Source organism: Pelobates fuscus, chromosome 11 (assembly GCF_036172605.1).
Source record: "Pelobates fuscus isolate aPelFus1 chromosome 11, aPelFus1.pri, whole genome shotgun sequence".
Lineage (NCBI taxonomy): Eukaryota > Metazoa > Chordata > Amphibia > Anura > Pelobatidae > Pelobates > Pelobates fuscus.
The window spans coordinates 46,912,266-46,938,691 of record NC_086327.1 but is presented as its reverse complement, the minus strand read 5'-3'; the positions used below and the strand labels follow the sequence as shown (position 1 = coordinate 46,938,691).

Below are 26,426 nucleotides of genomic sequence, written 5' to 3'. Positions count from 1 at the left end.
TATTCTGCTCTGTGTCAGTGTGTATCAAGGGTTTTGAGGACAGGTGTCAATCCATATCTGCCAAGTGACCCTATGCAGGGGGAACAGTCTCTATTCTGCTCTGTGTCAGTGTGTATCATGGTCTCTGTGGACAGGGAACAGTCTCTATTCTGCTCTGTGTCAGTGTGTATCAGGGGTTTTGAGGACAGGTGTCAATCCATATCTGCCAAGTGACCCTATGTAGGGGGAACAGTCCCTATTCTGCTCTGTGTCAGTGTGTATCAGGGGTTTTGAGGACAGGTGTCAATCCATATCTGCCAAGTGACCCTATGTAGGAGGAACAGTCCCTATTCTGCTCTGTGTCAGTGTGTATCAGGGGTTTTGAGGACAGGTGTCAATCCATATCTGCCAAGTGACCCTATGTAGGGGGAACAGTCCCTATTCTGTTCTGTGTCAGTGTGTATCAGGGGTTTTGAGGACAGGTTTCAATCCATATCTGCCAAGTGACCCTATGTAGGGGGAACAGTCTCTATTCTGCTCTGTGTCAGTGTGTATCAGGGATCATTAGGATAGGTGTCAATCCATATCTGCCAAGTGACCCTATGTAGGGGGAACAGTCCCTATTCTGCTCTGTGTCAGTGTGTATCAGGGATTTGACTATCTTTATTCAGATTCAAAAATTACAATTCCAGGGAAAAATTAACAAACATTTACAAGAACATGTTATGCACATCATAGAAACAACGTGAACCTCTTTAAAGCCACAAACTTAAGACAAAAAATACGTACACACAATGTGTAAGGGTTTGAAAGAATATTCTGAATCCTTACATGTTTACTTTATCATTTGTTTGATTTTTGTGAACCATATATAAACTACAAGCAGCGTGAAAACTATAAAAACTCAAGTGGCCATGCTGATCAAATTAAATAGTATGCTTTACACAGCGTATAAGGGTGATGTCACAGCACAACGGGAATCTAACAGGGGAAGAGGTGAAAGTCATCCTCCCCCTCCCACGACCCCGCCATATCTGCCAAGTGACCCTATGTAGGGGTAACAGTCTCTATTCTGCTCTGTGTCAGTGTGTATCATGGTCTCTGAGGACGGGGAACAGTCTCTATTCTGCTCTGTGTCAGTGTGTATCAGGGGCTTTGAGGACAGGTGTCAATGTTAGGTGATTTCTGCCCTTTATGGATTAAAAGCAGACTCTGCATCAACTGTGTAATTTTCCATGGGAGTTTTGCCATGGATCCCCCTCCGGCATGCCACAGTCCAGGTGTTAGTCCCCTTGAAATAACTTTTCCATCACTTTTGTGGCCAGAAAGAGTCCCTGTTGGTTTTAAAATTCACCTGTCCATTGAATTCAATGGCGGTTCGCGCGGTTCGCCGGTTCGCGAACATTTGCGGAAGTTCGCGTTCGCCGTTCGCGAACTGAAAATTTCGGGTTCACGACAACACTAGCGGTCAGTATAAACCTCAAGCCAGTTTAGTTAATGACCATCCTCAGCCAATCAGCCGCCCCCCTGCGTGATGGCACTCAGTGCTTTCTGAATCTAAAAATTTGCAGCAGGATGCCGCCAGGGACGGAGTGGAGATTGCCACTGTAAGCAAATTTGGGGTTAAACTGTTCAGAAACTGAATGGCCTCCTTGCACCACAACAACTTCATTTATAAGTTGTTTTGGTGCCTAAAGTGTCGCTCTAAGTTTGAAGGAGCCTTAACTTTGTATGGCCCCTTCCCATCAGACTTAACACAGTGACCTCTTGTCGAGAGGGAAAAGGATAACGTTCAGAGGGCCAACTCCCATAAAGCTTGGCAGGTACACACAGAGATACACACACTACTACACTCGCTGCTACACAAATACTCATTCGGCTACGTAAGCTATTACGCAGACTAGAACCCACACTGTTCTCAGCACACACACATATACACACAGACATATGCTCTGATGCACATAACCACGCAGCTACACAGACAACCTATATACACACAAATATATACGCATATACTCATTCAGGCACATGCATTCTATATCTGTGTGTATACAAAACATATTTTACCATATTTAAGTAATCAAGTTTTTGCCTTTTTTTATTATTTTTTTTTAACTTTAGAAGAGTGTGGTAATCTGGGAGTCCATGCCTCAGGTGCTTGTGATATAGTTCCGGCCCTGGCTACAGGACAAATATATGTTTCTTTAAATGCTAGATGGAGATGACATGCTGCATTCATTTAAATTAAATTATTTTGCAAGAACACATAAACTATCTAGATTTGGGTCAATGTTACACTGTGTGATTGCAGCACTAAGCTATTTTCATCCTGTCAATTGCTTTTGCACAGATTGTTAACCCGACCACCTCCCTCCCCCTCTTCTCATGGCTGTTTGGATGTGCAGTAGCAATAGCAGAATGCTGTATGCTTATGTATGCTATTTCCTATGTGCATGGCTTTAAGTCATTGGCACTGTATATTATGTAATTTTTGAACTATAGACATTATTTAACCCCTTAAGGACCAAACTTCTGGAATAAAAGGGAATCATGACATGTCACACATGTCATGTGTCCTTAAGGGGTTTTAATGAGATTTTAATCAATGCAGCAAAAAAACAGAATTGATGCAGGGATTTAATATTTAATAACTTTGGTTCTGAGTTACGAGTTGTCAGCACTAACAACCCCCTGGAGTTACAACAACAAGAAAGTCACCCATTTTTAGTGTCTTTTGTGCCAGGGGTAGCATTTCTAATTTGATGAGGTCTACTGACCACACATATAGCTATTGTTGCTCCACAAAATGAGAAGAACATCTACAGGAATAGTATTACCACTTCATCAATTGCTAGAAAGTTTGTGATGATAAAATGCAATTCACCTGTGTGTTTCCTCTGTGACCATGATGCATGTATCTTTGGGATGTTATCTTTCAACATTGGCTTGGAGAGCAAGATTCTCATTGGACGTTGGTAATTGGGTCACTATGTTCTGTCAGTCAATCCGAATGTTAACATGTTTATATAGCGAGAAGTGTCATGAAAGGTACATGTTAGGAATGTATAGCCATGCTCTTTATCCTGCATATGATGCTGGTTATGGATGCAGGTCATGGCTTCCAACTTCATAGGCCAATTTCTAAACCCTAGCTGATAGGAGGTACAATGAGGAAGTAGGACTATAAATGTAATTGAATAAACCATTGGCTGGAGGGACTTCTACAATACCACGATTGTAAGGTGTGCCAGCATGTGTTCTGCGTCACAACATTTTTGTTGATCCATAACGTTTTGGGGAACAGCATACTAATGGACCCTGATATGTTTGTTTTTTTTCGCCTAGGAGAGAGACAAAGGGAACGTGGGAGAGACAGAGACACATAACATTCCTATTCAGGGATACTTTAAGAGTAAAAAAAAAAACAAGCAATCTAACTGACATGGACAATTTCTCCAGTTCGGTTAGTGTTGCATAAAATTAAAAATTCTGCATAAGACTTATTCCTGTCCCTTCCTTTCAATAGCCAGTGGGGCTTGTTCATAAATTCAATACCCAAGACAAAGGTGCCTAAAATTAGTATAATATAACTTCATATTCTGAAAAATATTTCACTCATTTAACACAATAATACTTGTAAGAACATAATATGGTTACTATAACAACTTTATCTCAATTAAGTGGCTGTGGTGCCTAAAGTCCTGGGTGTCTTACCGTAAGGAGCTAAAGCGTTTACAGATGGTTTAACCCCAAAGATGTTTAGATGTCACCTATTTGCTCTGCCCATTTGTCCATCTCAATCTATCACTTAATGCGGACATGTCTGACTTGGCTCTGGTGATTGTCTGAGAGATCAACTGATGCTCTCAGCCTATCACTAGCTTCCCACTGAGAAAAATGCATGAGGAAGTTGTTATGATGACCCATAGTGTTCCATTAAAATAAAAGCAAAATTGGTTCTTAAAACCCCTTAGGGACCAACAACATTTTATACCTTTGTGATAATGTGGTCCGACTGACCTCGTAAAAACATAGAGTCTTATATGTTAGCATCGAAAGCTCTATGGAGTCTCGTAGTCAATAAATATGTAAGGCTTTAAATGTAATTGTACGTTTTTAAGAATCAACCTGTTGCAGTGCCAAAAGCTATCTCTGGTCTGTGACAGTTAAGCATTCACATATTAGGAAGACTCCTCTTCAACCTATATTGATAGATGTTTTGATTGTTAAGGCAAGTGTTCGCTAACTTTAGAACTGACTTTAGACCACACCATGCAATGTAATTTAATAGCATTTGTGAGGAGATTGAAGCTTCCATGCTATAGTGTGTTGACATTAATACATTTTATTAATATGTGTGTGAGGGTTCTGATTGTCTTTGCTATTCTGTTTCCTTAGGTCCTCGAGGTAATATGAATCAAAGTTTTCCTGTTGAACCTGAGGATTACTTAAAAATAATAAAATACAGCTCTGGTTCTCTCTTCCTTGTTTGCCTTTCATCGATTCACATGCAGTCTTTGTCAGTTACTGAAATAATAATTGGAATTTTTATGGCACATTTCACCACAGAGAATATTCTTTCATTTATTTTTGTATAAATTGTGACAAAGACTGGGCAATCGGCCACCAATGAGATAAAAAGAGGGGGGGAATGAAGCAGTAGATTTGGGTAATGAAGTAAAACACATTTTCTGCAATTTTCTAAAGATGTCAAATAATTGTGCATATAAGTTAGGACTACCTTTTGCATCCGGCTAATATACTGCAAGGAAGACACAGAGGAGACATGACAGGATAGACATTTTCATGTACACTATCTGTTCTGAGAACAGGCAGTGTTTACATTGCCCCCTAGGAACACCTCCAGTGACCACTCCTCGGATGACAACTGAAGGTGTTTCCTGGAGCAGTGCTGTACAGTGTGCAGCACTGCCATTCAGCGCCTCCACACTCTGCATGGAGACGCTAAACTTTCCTCATAGAAATGCATTGATTCAATGCCAATGCCAAGCCGGCGTTGTTTGGCACCGTCCCATCCTTCCTTCTTGCCGATTTCAGCCAATCCAATGCTTTCCCTGTGGAAATTATGATGATGTCAGCGAGGAGGTGGGTCGGGGGTGGGACCAGTGCCAGCCAACCTGCATGGCACTGGAAATAAGGCAGATTTTTAAAAACTTTTTAGGAGGAGGGGGGCAAGCCACCGAAATGGTGGTTTTAACACTATTGGGTCAGAAATACATGCTTGTGTTCCTGACCCTATAGTGTTCCTTTAAGCATGGAAAGCACAGAGAGTGCACAAAAATTGAACTGATGGTATTTTGGTTTAGTCATTTCTTGAACACAACATCAATGAAAAATGGAATCATTATTTAACCCCTTAATGCCGTTACGGCATTCTATTATGTCCCGCTTTAAATGGGCTTTAAAGTCGTTGCGGCGGAATAGAACGCCGTAACGGCTTTGAGCCCTGGAGCACTTGGGATACTTACCTTCCTGTCACTCTACTTCAGGAGGACTGCCTGACAGCCCAGGCAGCCCTCCCATGGCAATTCAGGCCCCTAGGGGCCATGTGATTGCTCTTAAAGAGCGATCACATGGCCAGCATAGCTGCCTGTGGATGTGCCTGGGCTTTATTACACAAATAAAAATAATTAAATTATATATTTATATATATACACTAGTACTGGATATTCTTTGCACTCAGGCTGTAATCTAATTAAAGTGCCGGGTGCATTCAGCAGGGGTAACCAAATGTAGAAATCACTGTAGAAAAGCTTGAACTCACGGTCTTCTCCATTTAAAAAGTCAAAATTTATTGAAACAAGTTAAATGTGTCTGTCTGCCTATTTTTATGGTTTTAAATATAATATAAGTCCTGCTTTGTTTGCCCTATCGGAGCACAGCACACTCATTGCCCGATGGGTAGATTCCCCCCATATGGCGTCTCTGGTTGCCACAGCAATCATAGTTTGTAGCTGTCGCCTAGGCAACAGAGATTGTGCCATTACGGCACATAGGGGAGGAGCTTATTCCGCACCCCCCAGCAGCACCCCTACCCACCACAGCACCACCCCACCCCACCCCCCCAGCAGCACCCTACCCCCCAGCAGCACCGTACCCCCCCAGCACAACCGCACCCCCCCAGCAGCACCCTACCCCCCAGCACCACCGCACCCCCCCAGCAGCACCCTACCCCCCAGCAGCACCCCACCCCCCCAGCAGCACCCCTACCCACCACAGCACCACCCCTACCCACCACAGCACCACCCCTAACCACCACAGCAACACCCCACCCCCCCAGCAGCACCCCTACCCACCACAGCACCACCCCACCCCCCCAGCAGCACCCCACCCCCCAGCAGCACCCCTACCCCCCAGAAGTACCCCTACCCCCCAGCAGTACCCCTACTCCCCCACAACAGTACCCCTACTCCCCCACACACAGTACCCCTACCCCCCACACAGTACCCCTTACCCCCCACAGCACAGCACCCCTCTCACACACATACAGCACCCCTCTCACACACATACAGCACCCATCCCACACACACACAGCACCCCCCCAAACACACACACAGCACCCCCCCAAACACACACACAGCACCCCCCCCCCAAACACACACACACAGCACCCCCCCAAACACACACACAGCACTCCCCCAAACACACACACAGCACCCCCCCAAACACACAGCACCCCCCCAAACACACAGCACCCCCCCACACACACACAGCACCCCCCACACACACCCAGCACCCCCCCACACACACCCAGCTCCCCCCCCACACACACCCAGCACCCCCCACACACACCCAGCACCCCCCCACACACACCCAGCACCCCCCCACACAGCACCCCCCCACACACACAGCACCTCCCCACACACACACAGCACCCCCCACACACACATCACCCCCCCACACACACAGCACCCCCCCACACACACACACACAGCACCCCCCCACACACACACAGCACCCCCCCACACACACAGCACCCCTCACACACACACAGCACCCCTCATACACACACACAGCACCCCTCATTTACACATACAACACGCACCCTCCCCCACACACACGCAACCCCCCCACACACACGCAATTGCCGTGTTGGCACTTTAAGGAAAAAAAGTTGGCATGTATTGCGGTTTGGGCACTCGGGCTCAAAAAGGTTTGCCATCACTGGTCTAGATGTTTTATGTCAATTTGTAAAGATCTTGAGAAAAAGATTGCCACTCCCCCTTTCTTCTCTATGTCTCTAGAGGCCCTAACCACTATGGGAAATTGTCTACCAGTCCATTTTATTTCATCTATTTGATGCCAATGCGTCTCTTGAGCAAAGGCAATTTGTATATTTTCTTTCTGCAGATACTCATTAAAGGCCCATCTTTTTTGAGGGAAATTAAGTCCTTGGATGTTTATAGATGCTACTTCAATCAAAGCAATATCTCTTTTTGTTCCAGTATAAGTCAAAAAATCTTATTGGACCGACTCGTTTACTCACCATAATGCCAAACAAACAACAACAGGAAAAAAAACGTATATGCCACAAAAAACAAAACATACAATACCTATTACTCTAATACTGGAAGTCTGATCAAAAGGCTTCCTCTCTACTTCCCTCCATGTATGTATTTCCTACACACCCTAAGTTCTACTGAGAACTTAAGGCGGTTCGCGTGAGCGATTTACCTTAAATTATTCACTATATATTCCCTTTCTTTGATTTTTACCATCCCTTCTTATCTGAAAGTTAAATCTCTTTTTGGAAGAACCCCTAGAGGAAATAATATTAACTTATAAAATGGAAAAGTGGAGAAAAAAAAAAAAAAATTCTACTAAATATCTTCTATAATGATATATACTCAGACTCTTAAAGCTTGACTCGAGATTATTTTTCTTGTTACACTCTCTGTTCTTATTTAATAATTAAATCTAGTAGCGTTATTGTGTACTATATATTAGTGATCTCACCGGGATAATGTGGTATGAATTATCAAAGTTTCAACTTTTTTATTAAACCTATTTTTAATTTATCTATAAATCTATAATTAGTACTTTACTTCCTTAATCCTTTCCCTGCCACAACTACCTATTTTATTTTTATCTTGACTCTCCAGTGCTCTTATCCTTATACTGTCACTTTTTGTTTTACTTTTTCCTCCTTACTGCTCTCCTTAAGATATTAAACCCCCACTACAGTAAGAGTGACTTTCACTGTAAAAACATTAACAAAAACCCAATAGGTTGCATACTTAAATTTTCCTTATAAAACATCACAGTAAGCACCTCAATACAGTGGCGTACACACACTCCATGGGGCCCCGGTGCAAAACTGATCCGTGCCCCCCCCCCTACTGTGAACCTCTCCCCCCTGACTGTGGGCCCCTCCCCCCTGACACATACATACAGACACAAACACATACACACATACACACATGCAGACACATACATACAGAGACACACACGCAGACACATTCATACAGAGACACACACAGACAAATACAGAGACACAGACATACATACACACATACAGAGACACAGACATACATACGCACATACAGAGACACAGACATACATACACACATATACATACAGAGACACAGACATACACACATACAGAGACACAGACATACACACATACAGAGACAAATACATACATACACACATATAGAGACACAGACATACATACACACATACAGAGACACAGACACACATACAGAGACACAGATATACATACATACACACATACAGAGACACATATATACATACACACATACAGAGACACAGACATACATACACACATATACATACAGAGACACAGACATACACACATACAGAGACACAGACATACATACACACATACAGAGACACAGACACACATACAGAGACACAGATATACATACATACACACATACAGAGACACAGATATACATACAGAGACACAGACATACATACACACATATACATACAAAGACACAGACACACACATACAGAGACAAATACATACATACACACATACATACACACATACAGAGACACAGACATACATACACACATACACACATAGACACAGACATACATACACACATACAGAGACACAGACATACACACATACAGAGACACAGACATACATACACAGACATACATACACACATACAGAGACACAGACATAGATACACAGACATACATACACACATACAGAGACACAGACATACACACATACAGAGACACAGACATACACACATACAGAGACACAGACATACATACACACATACACAGACATACATACACACATACAGAGACACAGACATACACACATACAGAGACACAGACATACATACACACATACACAGACATACATACACACATACAGAGACACAGCCATACACACATACAGAGATACAGACATACATACACACATACACAGACATACATACACACATACAGAGACACAGACACACACATACAGAGACACAGACATACATACACACATACACAGACACAAATACACAAAATGTTTCCTACCATGTGTGGGTCCAGTGGTGGCTCAGCCTGATGGGAGTCAGAGTTCCCACTCTGACTCCCTCCTCCTTTCAGTTTCCTCCCACGCGGGTTCTCAGTATGCTGGGAGGAGTGACGTGCGGTCACTTCCTCCCAGCAGTGATGATGTCATCACAGGGGGCCCGGTCGCGCACTTTAAGCGCTCAGCGCAGACCGGGCCCCCTTAAAATCCATGTCCATCGGGTGGCCCTGACAGCATGGGCCACCCGATGGACCCCTTGACATGCGGCCCGGCGGTTTGCCGCACGGGCCGGGGCCGTAAAGTGTGGCAGCTGCTACCCGGTCGCGGGGGGCCGCAGGGCGGCCGGGCCCCCTGGAGTGCCGGGCCCGGTCGCAGCTGCGACCCCTGCGACCGCGGTACGTACGCCACTGCCTCAATACAAACAAACCTCTTTTTTAATAATTAGATGTATATATGCTGCTGCGAGGGCAAAGGAAAGTAGTGACATATACCTAAACTATTACATCTTAACAACTTAAATCTCACGTGAAGTTTTTTGCATTTTTCACACACAAACGGCACTTTCTCTGATATTATTATTGTAGTACTTTTTACTGTTTTGAAACACTAATATTTGTGTTCTGTGAAGTCTCCAGAGTATAAAAGTACCCCCATGTGCAGGCATAGACACACACACACTCACAGACACACACACATACCCATACACTCAGACACACACATACTCACAGACACACATAAACTCACAGACACACAAACACACGCACATACATTCACAGACACACACACATACATTCACAGACACACATACAGACACACACACATACATTCACAGACACACTTACAGACACACATTCACAGACACACACACATACATTCACAGACACACATTCACAGACACACACACATACAATCACAGACACACTTACAGACACACATACATTCACAGACACACTTACAGACACACATTCACAGACACACATATATTCACAGACACACTTACAGACACACACACATACATTCACAGACACACTTACAGACACACATTCACAGACACACACACATACATTCACAGACACACTTACAGACATACATTCACAGACACACACACATACATTCACAGACACCCTTACAGACACACATTCACAGACACACACACACACACATACAAATAATTTTTTTTTTATTACAAAAATGTCCACCCAGCCTCCCTACCTGGAGTGCTGGCGTGGACTTGTCCCTGGGGTCCAGTGGGTCGGATGCCTGTGTCCATCTCAGCCGCGGTGAGGGAGCTGTGTGCTCTCTGCTCCCTCTCGCCGCGCGGGCGGTCTGCTGTAGCTGGGAGCCGGAATATGACGTCATATTCCGGCTCCCAGCATCAGCAAACAGCGTGCGGCGAGAGGGAGCAGAGAGCACACAGCTCCCTCGCCGCATCTGAGATGGACACAGGCATCCGACTGGGGGCCGGAAGGGGGCATTTGGGGGCACTGAGTGCCCGCAGGAACAGCGTTCCTGCTCAAATAAAAGTGCAGGAACGCTGTTCCTGCAGGACTCAATACATAGGCGTGCCGCGGGGATTAGGGTGTGCCCAGGCACACCCCGTGCGCACGCCTATGTGTGCAGGGTTTATGGTGTTTTGAAAAGCTAGAGAGTCAATTACAAGGCTTGCATTTCAGTTTTTTTCACATTGAAATTTGCCAGACTAGTAAAATATTTTTTATGAAATGAAAGCCCTGTTTCTCCTGTACGAAATTATATATAAGTGTTGGTGCATCTATTATGAAAAAGGTGAATTATGGTTGAACAGACATATAGCGCAAATTCCAGCTTTTGTTTATGTTTTGTTTTGATCAGAACTTGTACAACTGACTCCGTCCTTAAGTGGTTAATCTGAGCACTTTCCTTGTATTTTTCATGCAAAAGACACAGGTTATTTGCAAAAACTTCCATGAAACTTTATGTGTACAAAAACCATGCAATACTGGACATCCAAATCAAATTCATTCCATCTCAGAGCTGTAGAGAATTGTTTACCAGATAACCCAATTCGAACACCACTGTGCCCTGTACGAGTGCCATGTTTTACAACTCATAGCAGTATGTTAATTAATACTATCCTACACTATACAGTATTGCTCTCATTTGCTTTATTTGCCAGATATTGTATTTATTCTTCCAATTCAAAATGACTTGTTCTCGAAAAAAAACCTTTCTTATACTTTCACCCAGACTTTCACCCAGTCTCCACTCCTTTCAAAAAATCTTTGAAAACACAATTCTTCAGGAAAGCATATAATTTAAACTGTTAGCAGGTTTTCATTCCCCCCTTCGCCCTCTCCCTCCCCCCCCCATGACTCCTCTCCTGCAACTGTCAAAAATAAACAAAAAAGTTCTCAGTGAATATTTTTCTAGCAACCAATTTCATTACCCCTACTTATACCATTTGTGTCATTATACCCCACTCCCTCTAGCATATAAACTTATGAGCAGGGACCTCAACCCTTCTGTTCCTTTGCGTCCTTTTGTCTTGTCACAATTACATGTCTGTTAGTCCACCCATTGTACAGCGCTACGGAATTTGCTGGTGCTATATAAATAATAATAATAATAATACCATTGTGCCTAGTTTTATACTTGACAAATATGTTGCCCAATGCTCAGACATATGCTACAGTATCACAGTGAGCACATTTTTTTTTCTACACAAAAGTAAAAAAAAAACTCTCAATGGATTTCACATGAGCTGTAGTGGTTATGGTTGAAACATTCTTTTACTCAGAGCTACCAATTTAGGTCTTTACACAACTGACAGACTAACATTAGATATGTTGGTGTTATTTGGTTATATTACATTATCATATTCTACATAACAAATAGTACAATTACATTTTTCAAGGCTTTTGAAAAGAGATTTTATGTTTAAGTATTTATTTTTCTATTATTGATTGAGTACATGCAGTTAAAAGGACATGCCAGGCTAATAAAAAAAAAAATATAAACTAAAATGTAAAAATTAAATATACTTAGCTTTGAGGTCCTTGTCACTGAAGCAAACCTCATGCAGCTTCCTGAATTGCATTCTCCCCAGACCAGGAAGTGCATTCTCTTAGCTGAAGAAAACAGTGGGCCGGTTACGACAAAAAACACCATACTCCAGCAGAATCCATAAATCATTCCAACTTTATTAGTATAAACAACATCGGCATGAGGAACTGCACCACAGGGAATCCTATGAGTAAGGACCTTTGTGCCTGAAACGCGTTAGGCTTTGGCTTCCATACGTAAATGCAGTTCCTCATGCTGATGTTCATACTAATAAAGCTCCAGCAATGTGTGTACTCTGTTGTAGCATGGTGTTTTTGGTGGTAATCGGCTCATTGTTTTCTTCATCTAGAGACCTTCCTCTTTCACCTGGCCAGCAGCAGCAATTTAGTGACCATCTGCCCTTTTTTTCTTGTTAATTGAGTTCTGATTATAATTTTTTTTTTCAATCTCCTAGTTGTTCTTATCTTAGTGTTCCAATGGCTTTTAACAAAAGTGCTGATGATATCACATGGATCAATGGACATTTTAGTATCACCAGTTGCCCCATTCAATTAAACAATGTTCCCTAGAAACAATGAACATTAATTTGTTCAGTTACCACAAAGAACTTAAAAATCCTTCAAGTTCACCCACATTTGTTAATGTTTTTGTGATATCTGTAACATATGTCAACTCCTCTTTCTAAACAATTGTTTTTAACTAATCTTCTTGGCTATTATGTAATTCTGTAGCTTTTCCAATTCCTATTACTAATGGATGGTACTAAATTGAATTTTAAAGCTGGTCACAGCTGCACCCTTATATTTCGACTAATTATGATATGTTTATGATTAACCTCCTGTGGGGAAGGACAAAGAAACAAGATGTGACAGGGATTATGTATATCAGTCTGTCTTCATATACTTTGTTATTTCTCTTAAGAAACCTTTACATTCCTCATTGCAATGCTATGCTCTCACGCAGTAGGTATTTAATTGTGCATTTGTGCAATTATTTTGCAGCTAGTGAAATTACCTCCTGTTAAAATTAGGGTAGGATCCACCAATACTGGAATGTTTTGACAGAGTGGTGACTTAACACTACATGGCTTAGGGTGTAAAAAAAACATTATTTTTTTTTCTTCAATCAGCTTTTTTTAAGAATCCTGGACATATTTGAAACTGTATTCTGCTAGTGTGCCGTTTACTTTTTGTTCATGTGTAAAGTAGAACCAGATTATCTATTACATGGCAAAGGTGGCCATCCAGGGCCAGGGCTCTGCCAAAAAAATCCTTCCTGCTTGACTCTGCATCCCTCAATACAGCATTGCAGGTTTTACCTGAAGATCACCGTAATAGCTTGCTCATGGTCCCAGCACTTCTCATTGACTCAGAGTGATGTAAAACCCAAAAGAGATGTTCCCCCACTGGACTACTAGCTACTAGTGATAACACTCTCTTCATTTCAAAAGGTAAGCAGGAAGAGGACAAAAAAAAAAGGGAAATGTACGGGGAGGCCTCCCGCAAACACTCATCGCCTTCTTCAATACACTTAACACTCAGTCACACACATTCTCCTCTACACACATAATTCATCCACCACACACACACTATCTCAACAGGCACACACAGGCACACTGCCACCTCCTCACATATACAACACTCAACCCTCAGTACACACAACACTTACACCATACATAGCCACACTCAGCCTTCTCCAAACACAAACACTTAGCCACGCTCTCTACACACCAAACTCAAATACCACACACCAAACTCTCAGATAACAGACATGACACTCAAACAACCACACACACATACTTAATACTCAGCTGCCCCCATTCTTAGAACAGAGCCTAAAGCTCTAGGAGGGGACCCCAGTAGGGCATCCTGTATAGGACAATGGGCAATCTTAATCCAGCCCTGGTATTAATTTAACTTTCTGCAATACCACTGTAAATAAATTAGGTTATGAATACTTACAAATGTTCTATCTTGTGAGTAACAATTTTAATATTAAATCTTGCACCTTGGAATATTTGGATGTGTAGTAAGATATCATGTAGTTTTCTTGTCCTAATCAATGGTAAGTGAATTTATATATACTTTGTGAGATTAAGGTGCACAGACATACCTCTTTCTTTTCTCGGGGGACAGCTGTTTGTTGGCAAACTGATACACTATCCCAGGGGAAGGCAATAATCTGTGTATTTTAATTACCTGACCTCACCTTTTAATAAATATTAGAAAACAAATGCTCACAACCAATCAGTTATTCATTTGGTGTACCTTATCTTGTCTGCACATGTTGCCAGTATTGTACGGAATAACTGGTGCACTCACAAATACATCTTAATTCTGTCCAACTGTCGTCACTCTCTCCTCTTTAAAACACTTGAAGATTATAAGCCAGCCGCTAATGCCAGCAGAATTAAGGAAAGTTCTTATCTGGTGTTCTAATTAGCTAATCACTCTTGATCAGTAAGAGATACTAATTGTCCCCTGAGCCTTTCTTTGTGATTGGAGCTTGCTATATACATCAGAACAATTATCTAAAGCAGATGCAAAGTGGAAAAAAAAAAACTTTCTGACAATCAAACAGTCCTTATATTTATTTTAGCAAAGTGCTGCACTGTGGAAGGATTCTGACTCAGATCTGAAACTCACCGCTTCATACAATTCTAAAGGCGGAATAGCAAAGGAAAGAAAACACAACAGCTTCCAGGGAATGTAGAAAGGTAAAGAATACACTTGTTGCTTATCATTTCTGTCTAGCACAGCAAGATAATGGATTACAAAACTGCATATGCTGAAGCTCCTTAAAGTGTGACTTATTCTTGCAAACATCAAGCTGCGTATTTCTGCTTGCTGGGGTTAAATGCCCATTCAAGCTCCTGGCTGACCGTGAAGGAATACCTTCACCATACTTAAAAATGGCATTCAGCCCCCCCAAAAATAAAAAATAAATACATTACCACCTGCTATGACTGTAACATCATTATGGGTAATAGCATAGCACATGTTAGGTAAATAAATAATGACATTTGTAGTTAGGTCCAAAACTATTTGGACACTGACACAATTTTCACATTTTTGGCTCTCTATGCCACCACAATGCATTTGAGATGAAACAACTGAGATGTAATTGAAGCTTTAATTCAGGTGGTTTAACAAAAATATCATATGAAACATTTAGGAATTGCAACTATTTTATTTCAGGGCTCAAATGCAATTGGACAAATTAACACAATCATAAATAAAATGTAATTTTTTAATACATTGTCGAGAATCCTTTGCAGGCAATGACTGACTAAAGTCTGGTACGCATAGACATCACCAAATGCTGGGTTTGCTCCTTTGTGATGCTTTGCCAGGCCTTTAATGGAGCTGTAAGTTGTTGTTCAGTTGTTGTTTGTTCGTGGGTCTTTCTGTCTTAAGTTTTGTCTTCAGCAAGTGAAATGCATGCTTGATCAAGCTGAGATCAGATGATTGACTCGACCATTGCAGGATATTCCACTTCTTTGCCTTAAAAAACTCCTGGGTTGCTTTCGCAGTATGTTTTGGGTCATTGTCGATCTGTAAAGTGAAGTGACGTCCTATCAGCTTTGCTGAATTTGGCTAAATATGAGCAGGCAATATGTCCCTATACACTTCAGAATTAATCCAGCTTCTTCTGTTTTCTATCACATCATGAATAAACACTGGTGACCCAGTGCCATTGGAAGCCATGCTTGCCCATGCCATCACACTGCCTCCACTGTGTTTTACAGGTTACAAGGTATTTTTTGGATCATAAGCCATTCCAAGCCTTCATTGGAAGCCTTCTCCATTCTTTTTTCTTTACATCATTCTGGTACAGGCTGATCTTAGTTTTATCTGCCCGAAGAAGGCTGTTTCAGACCTGGGTTTGCTTTTTTAGATGTTTTTTGGGCAAAGTTTAATCTGTCCACCACTGTTTTCTGTGGACGTCCAGGCCTTTTGCGTGTTACAGTGCTCACCAGTGCGTTCTTGTTTCTCATAACGTAACAGATGGTTGATTTGGCCACTCCTAATGTTCCTGCTATCTTTCTAATAGACTTTTGTTTTAGTTTTTTTTTAGATTAAGGATGGCCTGTTTCATTTGCATTGAGAGCTCCGTGTGGGTTCACAGCAACAGCTTCCAAACGCGGATGCCACACCTGGAATCAACTCCACACCTTTTACCGGTTTAATTGATTAAGTAATAATGAAGGAATATCCCACACGTTTCCAGTTTTTGAGTCAATTGTCCAATTACTTTTGGTCTCTTGAAAAACAGTAGCTACAAATTAAAGAGCTGCAAATCCTAAACCCTTCCTCCAATGGATGTAAATACCCTCAATTTAAAGCAAAGTGACTTCACTTTAACCCCTTAAGGACACATGACATGTGTGACATGTCATGATTCCCTTTTATTCCAGAAGTTTGGTCCTTAAGGGGTTAAGCCCATGTATCCATTATTTAACTGTAACTTGAGTTCATTAAACAGCCAAAATAGCAAAATTGGTATCAGTGTCAAAATATTTCCAGATCTAACTGTATATGTGACCAACAGTCAACAATAAACATCTATCAAATCACCAAAACTATTAACAGTTCCCATTAACATCTTGTGGGACCTAATTTGGGTAAAAGTCAGGAACAATTACATCTTAAATATGAAACCAGTCATGTTCAATCTAGTGACTTTATATTTTAGTAAGCACGTTTGTATATAGCACATACACAGTCTGGGAAGAAAGCACTAAACTGGTAGTAGTTTTTTTTTTCTAAAATAAGGAGCAATCATCATGTAAAACAGTGAATTCACAATTTTGCACTCAGAATAGTACCTGTTTTACCTTCAGAAGTTTTCTTACTTGTTTTTTACTACAGTGAACATGGAGAGTAGTGATGTCGCGAACATAAGATTTTCCGTTCGCGAACGGCGAACGCGAAATTCCGCAAATGTCCGCGAACGGGCGAACCGCCATAGACTTCAATGGGCAGGCGAATTTTAAAACCCACAGAGACTCTTTCTGGCCACAATAGTGAAGTTGTTTCAAGGGGACTAACACCTGGGCTGTGGCATGCCGGAGGGGGATCCATGGCAAAACTCCCATGGAAAATTACATAGTTGATGCAGAGTCTGGTTTTAATCTATAAAGGGCATAATCACCTAACATTCCTAAATTGTTTGGAATAACTTGCTTTAAAACATCAGGTATGATGTTGTATCGATCAGGTAGTGTAAGGGTTACGCCCGCTTCACAGTGACAGACCAAACTCCCCGTTTAACGCACCGCAAACAACCGCAAGCAGTCCATTTGCACAACCGCAAACTCCCCATTTGCACAAGGTTGGATACCAAGCTAGCCATGTCCCGTTCCTTGTCCTCACTGATGTCATTGAAAGTCTCTTCCTCCACCCAGCCACGTACAACACCAAGGGTCCCCGAAAGGTGACAACAAGCCCCTTGGGACGCCTGCTGTGTTTGGTCTTCCACCTCCTCAAAGCCACCTTCCTCCTCTGACTCCTCTTCTTCAGACTCCTCTCTCTTCGTTGCCTCTATCTGCGTTATTATAAGGTGTGTTAAGTAGTTCTATTCCTATCAGTTGATCCTCCTACTTCAAACTTGGGGCACTGCGCGTGTAATCTAATGTGCCACCAGATAGGAGTGGTGTGTTAAATAGTCCCCCTCATTAGGCCTTTTTTAGTCGAATGTATTGCCCACTGTCAGTCCCTTCGGGATCCATCCCTCATTCATCTTAATAAAGGTGAGGTAATCTAGACTTTTTTGACCTAGGCGACTTCTTTTCTCAGTGACAATACCTCCTGCTGCACTGAAGGTCCTTTCTGACAGGACACTTGAAGCGGGGCAGGCCAGAAGTTCTATCGCAAATTGGGATAGCTCAGGCCACAGGTCAAGCCTGCACACCCAGGAGTCAAGGGGTTCATCGCTCCTCAGAGTGTCAATATCAGCAGTTAAGGCGAGGTAGTCTGCTACCTGTCGGTCGAGTCGTTCTCTGAGGGTGGACCCCGAAGGGCTGTGGCGATGCGTAGGACTTAAAAAGCTCTGCATGTCCTCCATCAACAACACGTCTGTAAAGCATCCTGTCCTTGCCGGTGTGGTCGTGGGAGGAGGATTACTTTCACCTCTTCTCCTGTTAGATTCCCGTTGTGCTGTGACATCACCCTTATACGCTGTGTAAAGCATACATTTTAATTTATTTTGGAACTGCTGCATCCTTTCCGACTTGCGGTAATTTGGTAACATTTCAGGAACTTTCTGCTTATATCTGGGTCTAGTAGCATGGACACCCAGTACAGGTCGTTCTCCTTCAGCTTTTTTATACAAGGGTCCCTCAACAGGCACGACAGCATGAAAGACCCCATTTGCACAAGGTTGGATGCCGAGCTACTCATGTCCCGTTCCTCGTCCTCAGTGATCTCACTGAAGGTATGTTCTTCCCCCCAGCCACGTACAACACCACGGGTACCAGATAGGTGACAACGAGCACCCTGGGATGCCTGTTGTGGTTGGTCTTCCTCCTCCTCCTCAAAGCCGCATTCCTCCTCTGACTGCTCTTCCTCACAATCCTCTTCCAGCGTTGCCGCGGGTACAGCAAGCGATGCTGATAAGGCTGTTTCTAGTGGTGATGGTGACCACAACTCTTCCTCTTCCTCTTCATGCTCATCTACGGCCTGATCCAGCACTCTTCGCAGGGCACGCTCCAGGAAGAAAACAAATGGTATGATGTCGCTGATGGTGCCTTCGGTGTGACTGACTAGGTTTGTCAACTCCTCAAAAGGACGCATGAGCCTACAGGCATTGCGCATGAGCGTCCAGTAACATGGCAAAAAAAATCCCAGCTCCACAGAGGCTGTCCTAGCACCCCGGTCATACAAATATTCATTAACGGCTTTTTCTTGTTGGAGCAGGCGGTCGAACATTAGGAGTGTTGAATTCCAACGTGTAGGGCTGTCGCAAATCAAGCGCCTCACTGGCATGTTGTTTCGCCGCTGGATATCTGCAAAGTGCGCCATGGCCGTGTAGGAACGCCTGAAATGGCCACACACCTTCCTGGCCTGCTTCAGGACGTCCTGTAAGCCTGTGTACTTATTCACAAAGCGTTGTACGATCAGATTACACACATGTGCCATGCACGGCACATGTGTCAACTTGCCCAAATTCAATGCCGCCAACAAATTTCTTCCGTTGTCACAAACCACTTTGCCGATCTCCAGTTGGTGCGGAGTCAGCCACTGATCCACCTGTGCGTTCAGGGCGGACAGGAGTGCTGGTCCGGTGTGACTCTCTGCTTTCAGGCAAGTCATCCCCAAGACGGCATGACACTGACGTATCCGGGATGTGGAATAGTACCTGGGGAGCTGGGGGGTGCCGTTGATGTGGAGCAACACGCAGCAGCAGAAGAGGACTTAGCCGAGGAGGTTATGGAAGAGGATGGAGTAGGAGGAGTAGAGGAGGTGGCAGCAGGCCTGCCTGCAAGTCGTGCCGGGTCACCAACTCCTCTGCAGTGCCACGCATCCTATGCTTGGCAGTCGTCAGCAGGTTTACCCAATGCGCAGTGTAGGTGATATACCTGCCCTGACCATGCTTTGCAGACCAGGTATCAGTGGTCATATGGACCCTTGCCCCAACACTGTGTGCCAGACATGACATTACTTCCTTTTGCACAATCGAGTACAGGTTGGGGATTGCCTTTTGTGCAAAGAAATTTTGGCCGGGTACCTTCCACTGCGGTGTCCCAATAGCTACAAATTTTTTGAACGCCTCAGACTCCACCAGCTTGTATGGTAAAAGCTGGCCGGCTAAGAGTTCCGTAAAGCCAGCTGTCAGACACCGGACAAGGGGGTGACTTTGTGACATTGGCTTCTTACGCTCAAACATGTCCTTGACAGACACCTGACTGTGGGCAGATGAGCAGGAACTGCTCAAGGCGAGAGACGGACTGGCGGATGGTTGAGAGGGGGCAAGGAGGACTGCAGTGGTTAACGTGGCTGAAGATGCTGGACCAGGAGGGGGATGGCGGCTTTGAGTTTGTGTGCTGCTTGTACTCATGTGTTGATCCCATAGGCGTTTGTGATGTGCGATCATGTGCCTTCGCAAAGCAGTTGTACCTAGGTGGGTGTTGGACTTCTCACGACTCAGTTTCTTTTGGCACAGGTTGCAAATGGCATCGCTGTTGTCAGAGGCAGACACACAAAAAAATGCCACACTTCTGAGCTCTGCAATGACGGCATTCTAGTGGTGGCAACAGCATGCGTTGATTGGGGTGCTGTCTGGCTGACCCCGGGTGCCGATGCATGCTGTCTGACTGTGCCACTAGCTCCTTGCGACGACCTCCCCCTGCTTCCAACTCGTCTCCTCCTCCTCCTCTCTGTCTCCCCATCTGAACTTTCCCCCTGTTCTTCTTCTCTTCTAGCGGGCACCCACGTGACATCAACGGCCGCATCGTCATCATCAACCACTTAACTTGTATCTGACAACTCAGCAAAGGAAGCAGCAGCTGGTACAACATTATCATCATCACACCGTACGTCCATGTGTGTAATGCTGCCTGACTGAGACATATCCCTGTTATCTACATCCTCTGGCAATAATGCTTGCGCATCACTCATTTCTACCAACTGATGTGTAAATAACTACTCTGACATACCAAGTGAAGCGGCTGTGGTCAGTTTACTGTCAGTTCAGTAAACTTTCCTTGGTGCTAACCTGCGTTTGTATATAATCTCTTGAAGAAAGAGGTGCACTCGAAGGTCTTTCCAATGTGCTTGAAAAAGACCCATAAAGGGTTGAAACGGTGGTCAGGACAGACAGTATTTGTTGATAATAAAAAGCATATTGGAAAGACCTTAGAGTGCATCTCTTTCTTCATTGGATTATATATGTATCTTATATTATTCATGCTACACCTAACATAAATAAAAGAATATCAGTAATAATACAATTACAAATATAGAAATGACCACATAACCATATAATAACAATAGTAAAGTGTATTTTCAAAAGTAGAAATATAAATTATTTAACCATTTATTTTAATTTTTCAAATGTATGACTAATGCATAGCTTTGGAACTCATAGTGTTAAAATCAGGTGTGATACACAAAACAATTACTTGAAAAAGCTTACTGACCAGTAAAGGGATTAGCTATGGAGCAAATTACAAAATGATATATGGATGCATATATTAAAGACATTGAGTTACTTACGCTTTCCTGATTCCAGGCTTCGGTTATATCCAACAGGGCTGAAATACTCAAAGATGAAAACAGTCACAGCAACCACGGTAAGACACATGACAAACATCATGACCCAGACAGCCGGACTGTACGGTTCTGTTAAAAAAGAAGGAAACTGCTAAGTGGCATACCGTCAAATGTGAAGTTCAAACACTGATATTCGTGTTGAATGTTTCCTTTAGAGATTATGTAAAGATCTCCCAACAGTACAACTTGATTATAAATACATTAAAATGAATACATTATTTAGATTGCTGATGGAAGAGTCAACATAAATTATCCCAAGCTGTATAGTACATATAAGTATAGTTAAAACAAATCTTGTTTTTCTAACATAGAAACATAGAAACATAGAATAAGAGCAGGTAAGAGCAATTTGGCCCATCTAGTCTGCCCAAGTATTTAAAGGGATACTATAATGCTAGGAATAAGTTGTATTCCTAGCACTATAGCTCCCTCACTACTTCCTCCTACCGCGTGCCAGACTCCCCCCTCTACAGTGTAAGGGGTCAATAAACCCTAACTGTACTTACCCGATTCCAGAGCCTATGTCCCTCTGCGCTGGGTCGGTGCTCCAGCCAATCCGATATAACCTGACAATGGTGTGCTAATGCGCACTATAAGCCCTCCTCATAGGAAAGCATTGCTGCAATGCTTTCCTGTGGGGAATTGATTGATGTTGGATGTCCTCATTTAGTTATGCATTATGATTTTATTTTAATAAAAAATTTAATTGAGCAAAACAAAAAAAGCAAAAAGTTAAATCTCAGTAGCATTAAGGTTTGTGATTGTTTTTATTAACATGGCATGCTGAATGGCGTAGTACATGTGTTGTGTGACATTTCTGCATAGTTGTCCAAGTGCACTTGAGAGACCCTATTCTCCTACCCAGAATTATTTTTGTGGTTTTATTTTTCTTTTTATTTTATTTTGTATATAACACATCCACATATCCTGTGTGCCATACATTATTCTAGGATGATGTGTATTTTGTCTTTTTAGTTTGTCTATTTTATTATAAAAATGTATTTGCCGATCCTCCATTGTTCCTAGTTTAGGAAACAAACTCTTGTGTAGTAATCAGGCCTGGAAAGCCTTAGGGCACATCAGCCCAGGGCTGGATTGCCAAGTGACTGATGGGGTAGGTGTCCACATAGCTCTCTCCTTCCGTTACTCACTCTCTGTAGCATGGTCTTGTGCAAGAGGTCTTTCTTTTTCCTCTATCTGATCTGGCAGGGAGCTGCTCTCAGAGACGGATTAAGAGCCCACTGGGCATAATTACAGAATCTTATCGACAGAAAACACTAACACAGTTATACCTCCCAAGCATAATGTATCTGGTGGAGGTGGTGCTGGAGGGAAACGCACAGTATATAACTATCAGAAAACACATACCCTATGCTAATATTTTACTTTCAACTTTGAAGTAAATCCATACCCACTAACAGCAGTGTCCAGTGAAGCAGGATTTCAGTGGGCGGAGTAAAAGGGTGGGCCACTGATGTGAATCACATAACCAGAATCGCCCAAAAGGACAAACATGCCCAAAAAGGGGATGTGTCTGCACAAAGAATTAGATGGTCAGCGTGGCATGAATGCATGTTAGGTTGCATGCCAATCATGCAGGATGACCAACCAAGGGCATACTGTGCAGACCGCACCCTGAGCTTGGCATAAATGTGTCTAGTGATGCGCTCGCTCCATGCTTTCTAAGGACTGTCCCCTAGCACTCACTTGTCCACTCCTCTCCTAACCTTCTTACTAGTAGGCAGAAGCTCCTGTTATACAGTCTGGGAAAGAGAAAATGTGTAAGTAATAAGTGCAGAAGAAAGGGGACATATCACAGTGTTAGAGAGAATAAAGCAGCAAAAACATTTGCATAGTGTGCAAAGTCAGCTTTACCTTAACTAAATTCATTGTCAGCCAGTCCACACAAGTTTTGTTCCCCCACATCCCTCTTAAGTTTCCATACTTAAGCAAGAGCATGTAAAGAGTAGTTTACTATATATATATTTTTTTATTTTTTTTTTCAAATCAATGGGTCTATTCCAGGCAAGATTGACAAAAGGGGGATGCAAACATCAAAGACACTAAAAGGGGGTAAGATACACAAAAGGGGCTAAAGGTTGGATAGGAGAGGCAATCGGGGGTTATGTAGCCAATACCCGTGCACCGGCTCTGGATGTAGACCTAATAGAGTGGCAGAGTGGGATAACGTTAACTGTATTTAATAAAGTATTGCTTCTCCATCATAATTTTTTGGAAAATCTGTTTACAACTGTTTTGTACAGAGGCTCATGGAATAAACGTATTTATCTGGTGTGTTAATGCATCTTTACATACATGGATGTATATGCATGAATTCAGGATGTATATGAATTCAAGATAGTATTTGTGTTAAATGTCAGTGTGTAAATTCACAGGTGTATCTGTCTGCATAGTGTAGTAATAGTTATTCCACTCTCTAGGTGGTGGGAGAAAAACTTAAGCCCTGATTTTCATCAAAGTATGCTTTGGAAGCATCGGTTCCTTCTCAATCCAATAGAAGTTCCTACCAACAAGGATGTAAAAAGACAAAATCCTATGTAAATTATCACCATGCCTAAAGTCATTGTTCTTCTTTTTCAAAACTGTTAAAAAATCTCATCTAATTTTTGATTATGTAAAAACAACAAATGTATATATACTTATTTAATAAAAAGTTTTAATATGCCAAGAAATGTTAAATAAAGTTCCATCTTGGAGTGTTAAGTTTGTTAAGGCTTTGTAAAGCTGTTCAGTCTAAAATGCTTTAGGGAAATATTAAATACAAACATATGAGCAATTTAGCTAAAATGTGCTTAAATATAAACATTTTCTAATCTGTTCAATTCTCTAGAACATTAAGATGTATAGTCACATCCCAAGTATTACTGTTCTATAGGGGGTCTCTTTAACCTAATCCCTCTTATCCATTTACATACTATAGGATGTATTCCTAATGCTATTCCATTCAACTGAAAATGTCCTGCAGGGATGGCTAAGCTATAATTATGTATGGCTCTATACAGTTTATCTTGTTTGAAACAAAAAGAAAGATAATTTATAGCCATCAATTAATTTGCACATACAGGAATAACAATTTATTGCATATATCAGCTGAAACACCATACAGCTAGTTCTGTAATTATTTTGCTTTTCTGGTGTCCATGGCTCTAAAACTATCAAGGGAGCCTACTCTGAAATGCCTTTGAGAGTTTCTAGAAACTAAAACCCAAACCACACCAACAGAATAACTATATTTGATTTCTATTTCTATCAAAGGCTTTAAGCTTCAAGATGGCTCTTGCAAACTTTATTAAAAGAATAGGAACATCTGCAGATTTTTTTTTATACTTGATTCAAGAAGTGGAGAGATTAACGGCAATGTTAGATAAAACTGAATAATTTGAATATCATCACTAACTCAACATTAAAAACGCTCCCATGGGTATATTTATATATATAAAAAAAGACAACAAAGCATGAATGTCAACCTAATAATTATGGTGAAAAAAATCTAAATATATCTATAGATGTTTCAGCTTTTGTAAGGTGAGGATAAGTCCAGACATATCATGATTAATATGCTTAAATGGCTCTTGCTCCATGCACCATTGCATATTATGTACTCCATATTATGTACTCCATATTAAAGTAAACTTCAGAACGTTTCTGACTGCTTATAAGAGCATTTAACCCCTTAAGGACAAAACATCTGGAATAAAAGGGAATCATGACATGTCACACATCCTTAAGGGGTTAAGCAATGTGCTCCTGGCTGAATGTCAGGATCATCATTGTGCTTTGCACAATATTGTGTATTTGGGTCTGGCTGGGATCGAACCTGAGTTTCCTGCATCCCAGTCAGGATCCTTACATTGGGCTCCCCGCATCTTTGACTGTTTCTAGATGTTCTTGGTATCCTGTAGTCTGAGCCTGTTTGCCTGGGATTCGCACACCTGTTCCTGGTTCCATGATCATTGGCTGAGTCTTCCTATTTAAACCCCGCAAGTCTGGTTCTCGTTGTCAGATCGTGTTTCCTGTTCCGTTTGGTTTCACTGCTGTTCATCTGACTCCTGGTTTTGATCCCCTGCTCGTCTACTGTTTTTGCCTGATTGCCGCCAGCCCTGACTTCTGATTCTGTTACCGACTACTCTTCTGGATTTCCCTTGTCTGTACTGCGTTCCAGGAAGCACTGGTTATTTCAGCCCCAGTGCACTGTGTCACAGCCTTGGGGATTTCTGTCCTGAGTCCCCTCGGTCTGTGCCGAATTGCAAAGGGTGCCTTAACTCTGCCTGCCGGACTCCCACTGCAGGTAAGATCCCTGACACTGATTAGGCATAGACCTATATAATTTACAGCAGAAATAGATGTTGTGCCTCAGGGTACGCTTGTCAATATGTGGAAACAATAAAAAGGAGATCCAATAGTGTAGTATGGTCACAAATAGATGTAGTAAGAAATAAATAGATAAACTTGTAATAATCAGAGCTGTCAATCAGTTCTAATCTATGGACTTGATGGATGATGGTGTAAGGCTCGTATTGCTACAGCTCCTTGAGATATATAATAAAAAGAACACAGAGAGAAATACTCTATGGTGTAGTAGA

General features: G+C 42.3%; 1 protein-coding gene across 1 annotated transcript in view; it reads right to left on the bottom strand.

Annotated features, from left to right (window-relative positions):
• GRIN2D (glutamate ionotropic receptor NMDA type subunit 2D) overlaps positions 1 to 26,426 on the bottom strand; it is a 420,255-nt gene that overhangs the window by 178,803 nt on the left and 215,026 nt on the right. Inside the window, exon 7 of the mRNA XM_063436111.1 lies at positions 21,766 to 21,891. Within this exon, the coding sequence (XP_063292181.1) occupies positions 21,766 to 21,891 (126 nt within the window). The remainder of the gene's footprint in view (positions 1 to 21,765; positions 21,892 to 26,426) is intronic.